The 3,547-nt window shown below is 45.6% G+C and overlaps 1 protein-coding gene across 1 annotated transcript in view; it reads left to right on the top strand.

Annotated features, from left to right (window-relative positions):
- Positions 1–737: 737 nt before the first annotated feature.
- The window catches only part of LOC102251878 (sorting nexin-29-like), a 136,059-nt gene continuing 133,249 nt past the window's right edge, over positions 738–3,547 (top strand). Inside the window, exon 1 of the mRNA XM_014529776.1 lies at positions 738–949. Within this exon, the coding sequence (XP_014385262.1) occupies positions 738–949 (212 nt within the window). The remainder of the gene's footprint in view (positions 950–3,547) is intronic.

Here is a 3,547-nt window from a genome sequence, read left to right as displayed (position 1 = left end):
CCATTATTAAACTGAGGAGCGCAAGGTGGTCAAGTAATTGACCTGGTCAAGAAAATTAGGAAGACTTGCTGCAGGAGGACCAGCCAGAAACACCCCCTGTAAGAATGGGTTCTCCCATGAACACCTGTGGAACCATTTAGGACACAGTTTAAGCACTGGTTTACGCACATATTACCCCCCTGATGAACTCAGTTCCTCCAGGGGCTCCACTCAGCACTGCCTGGGTCCTCGGCTGTGGGTTTCCTTCCCTCGGCTCCCGGAGGCCCTGGCTGGGATGGTGGCAGGGGGGGCCACCTGATCCTGGAGCTCCGTGCAGGAGATGGCCACTGCGCATTGAGGACACTCTGCTCAGTGCCCCTGAGCCAGTTTCTGGGTTTCAGACCCCCCTTGCTCACAGCAGCTGTGAGAAGAGGGTCCATGAGCTCAGTCAGGGGCCATGCATGACCCAGGAGTTTTATGCTGAGTCACAGCCATCTCTCAGGGTTGGTTTTTCAGAGGGTTAAGGCTGTTTTCTGGGAAAGCCCCGGTGTGCTGCCCCGCCCTGCTCCAGCCCCTCAGTGAGTGGCACCGGCACAGGTGAGGGCCACATCCCCTGCTTGGACCCAGGCTGTGCTCTGGAGGCAGCAGGTTAGGAGCTCACAGACAATTTCTATTTGGAGAGAGGGAAGGAAGGAAGGCAGGAACACACACGGCACCATTTTTAGTACAAGGAGATGAGACAGCTTGGCGTAAGCGCGATGCGCGCCACCTCCATGTGGAAGGTGTGCTGCCGCCGGTGGAGTGGGGAGCGAGCACCTGCTGCCTTCCTCCCACCAGATGCCATTTCAGGACGGTGCCAGTGTTGCTCAGACAGGCGTTTGCATCCCCGACTGCTCAGGTGCCGCCTGGCTCAGGATGCAGATGGCAGGGTGGGCCTCTCTGAGCTCCAGTTCTATCTGGCGCGTCTCAGGTGAGCCACAGGCCTGGAGTGACGTGTTCGTCACCCCAGGGAGCCTTCTGCCTGGGTGACCTTGGCTGTGCCCTTTCACTGCTCTGGGCCTACCTTCCTTTGTCTGTGAACTTGAAGGTTAGGCCTTGGCCACATCTCTGAATATGTGAAAGGAGTGCAGTTACTTTACCTCTCTGAGCCTCAGTTTCCCCCTTTGACACAGCAGCAGTGATGCACCTTCACCACCGCAAGGGGGCAAGAGCCCTGAGGTGGCTAGTGCACAGTAGGCGCTCCAAGACACCTGGTCCTGGCTTCCTGGTCTCTCCCCATGTCAGCAGGCAGGCTGCCAAGAGCACTGGGGACAGGCCACTGGCTGGCTGGCACAGCCCGCTTGTGTGGGTGCAGTGGGCATGGGCCAACATCCCCTCTGCCTCCTGGGGTCTCATGGCCCTGCAGCCTTGCCTCTCAGAGACTCATGGCCAAGATGGCTATGCCATCACCTCACCCAATTGTTTTGAGGCGAAATGAGCTGATGTCATTAGGGTCTACGTCGGAACACGGCAGAGAGCAGGGGCCAGCAGCTGTTACCGCCTCTTCCCGCTGACCATTTTGCTTCTCTCACTTTAAAAAAAATTGAGATGTAATTCACATATAATAAAATTTACCCTTTTAAAGCATACAGTGCAGTTACTCTTTAGTGGATTCATAAGATTGTGCAAAACCATCACCAACCACTACCTAATCCCAGAACATTTTCCTCACCTAAAAAGAAACCGTGTGTCTATTAGTTGTCGATCTGCATTTGCCAGGAATCAAGTTTCTTTCTCTGCGGGTTCTCTAGAAGGTTGCCTTTTCGTGACCTTTCATGTAAGGGGAATCGTACAGTCACACAATACGTGCCTTTTCTATCTGGCTTCTTTCACTTCACATGTGATTAAGGTTCATCAGGTTGCAGCAGGTGTCCGTGCTTCAATCCTCTTTAGGGCTGAATAATATTCCATTATGTGGATGGACCGCATTTTGTTTATCCACTCATCCATTGATGGGCATTTGGTTTATTTCTACTTTTTGGCTGTTATGAATAATGCTGCCATGAGTATTCATGTACAAGTTTTGTGTGGGTATTTCTTTTCAAGTCTCTTGGGAATACATATGGGAGTGTAATTGCTGGTTCCTACACCAGTTTTGTTGAAGATGGCTATCCTAGTAGTATGAAGTAGTATTTCATGTGGTTTTGATTTTCATTTCCCTAACGGCTAATGATACTGAGTATTTTTTCATGTGCTCATTGGCTATTTATATATCATCTCTGGAGGAATGTCTGTTCAAATCCTTTGCCCATTTCTAATTTTTGAATTTAATTTAATTTTTGAGTTGTAGTTCTCTCTATATTCTGGAAATAAGGTCCTTATCAGATACAATTTGCAAATATTTTCTCTATTCTCTGGTTGTCTTTTAACTTTGTTGATGGGGTCCTTTGAAGCACAAGACTTTTTAATATTTATGAAGTCCAGCATATTTGTTTATTTTTTTTTCTTTTGTTCTTTTTGCTTTTGGTATGATAACTAAGAACCCTTTGTCTAATCCAAGGGCACAAAGATTTAGGCCTATCTTACTTTTCTAAGAGTCTTATATATATTGTTTTAGCTCTTACATTTAGGTCTTTTTGTTCCTTTTTGACTTAATTTTTGTATATTGTATGAGGAAAGGATTCAACCTCATTCTTATATTTGTGGATTCAGTTGTATCAGCACCATTTTTTAAAAAGACTATTCTTTCCTCCATTGAATGGTCTTGACACTTGTCAAAAATCAATTTAGCATAGATGAATGGGTTTATTTCTTGGCTCTCGATTCTTTTATTTTTACTTAAAATTTTTTTTCAATTATAGTTTACATTCAGTATTATTTTGTATTAGTTTCAGGTGTACAGCATAGTGGTTAGACAATCATACATTTCACAAAGCATCCCCCCCCCCAATACTTCCGGTACCCACCTGGCACCGTACATAGTTATTACAATATTATCGTCTGTATTTATTATGCTCTACTTTACATCTCTGTGACTTTTCTGTAACTACCAATCTGTATTTCTCAATCCCTTCACCTTTTTTACCGAGTCCCCTAACCCCCCTCTGGCAACCATCAGTCTGTTCTCTGTATGTATGATGGATTCTCAGTTCTATTCCGTAGGTCTGTATGTCTGTGCTTAGGACAGTACCACACTGTCCTGATTCCTATGGCTTTAGCAAGTTTTGAAATCAGCAAGTGTGTCTGTCTTCTTCCACCTTCCCCCACTTCTTGTCCTTTTCTCTGTTCTTTCTTTCTCGCTCTCTCTCTCTCTTTTTGTGTCCTTTAAAGTTTAGAGCAAGGGCTCACAACTGTTTTCAGTACAGGGCCAGACAATAAATATTCTGAGCTTTGCTAGCCATTCAGTCTTTATCTCAAGATCTCAATGGTATTCTTGTAGCGTCAAAGCAGCAGTCATAAGGCCATATGCAATGAATAGGCATGTATGTGTTCTAATAAAACTTTGCTTTTTTATGTGACACTGAAATTTAAATTGCACATGATTTTCACATGTTAAAAATTTTTATGATTCTTTTGATCCCCCCCCCCC

Source organism: Myotis brandtii, unplaced genomic scaffold (genome assembly GCF_000412655.1).
Source record: "Myotis brandtii unplaced genomic scaffold, ASM41265v1 scaffold6959, whole genome shotgun sequence".
Lineage (NCBI taxonomy): Eukaryota > Metazoa > Chordata > Mammalia > Chiroptera > Vespertilionidae > Myotis > Myotis brandtii.
This window is presented reverse-complemented; position numbering and strand designations above follow the sequence as displayed.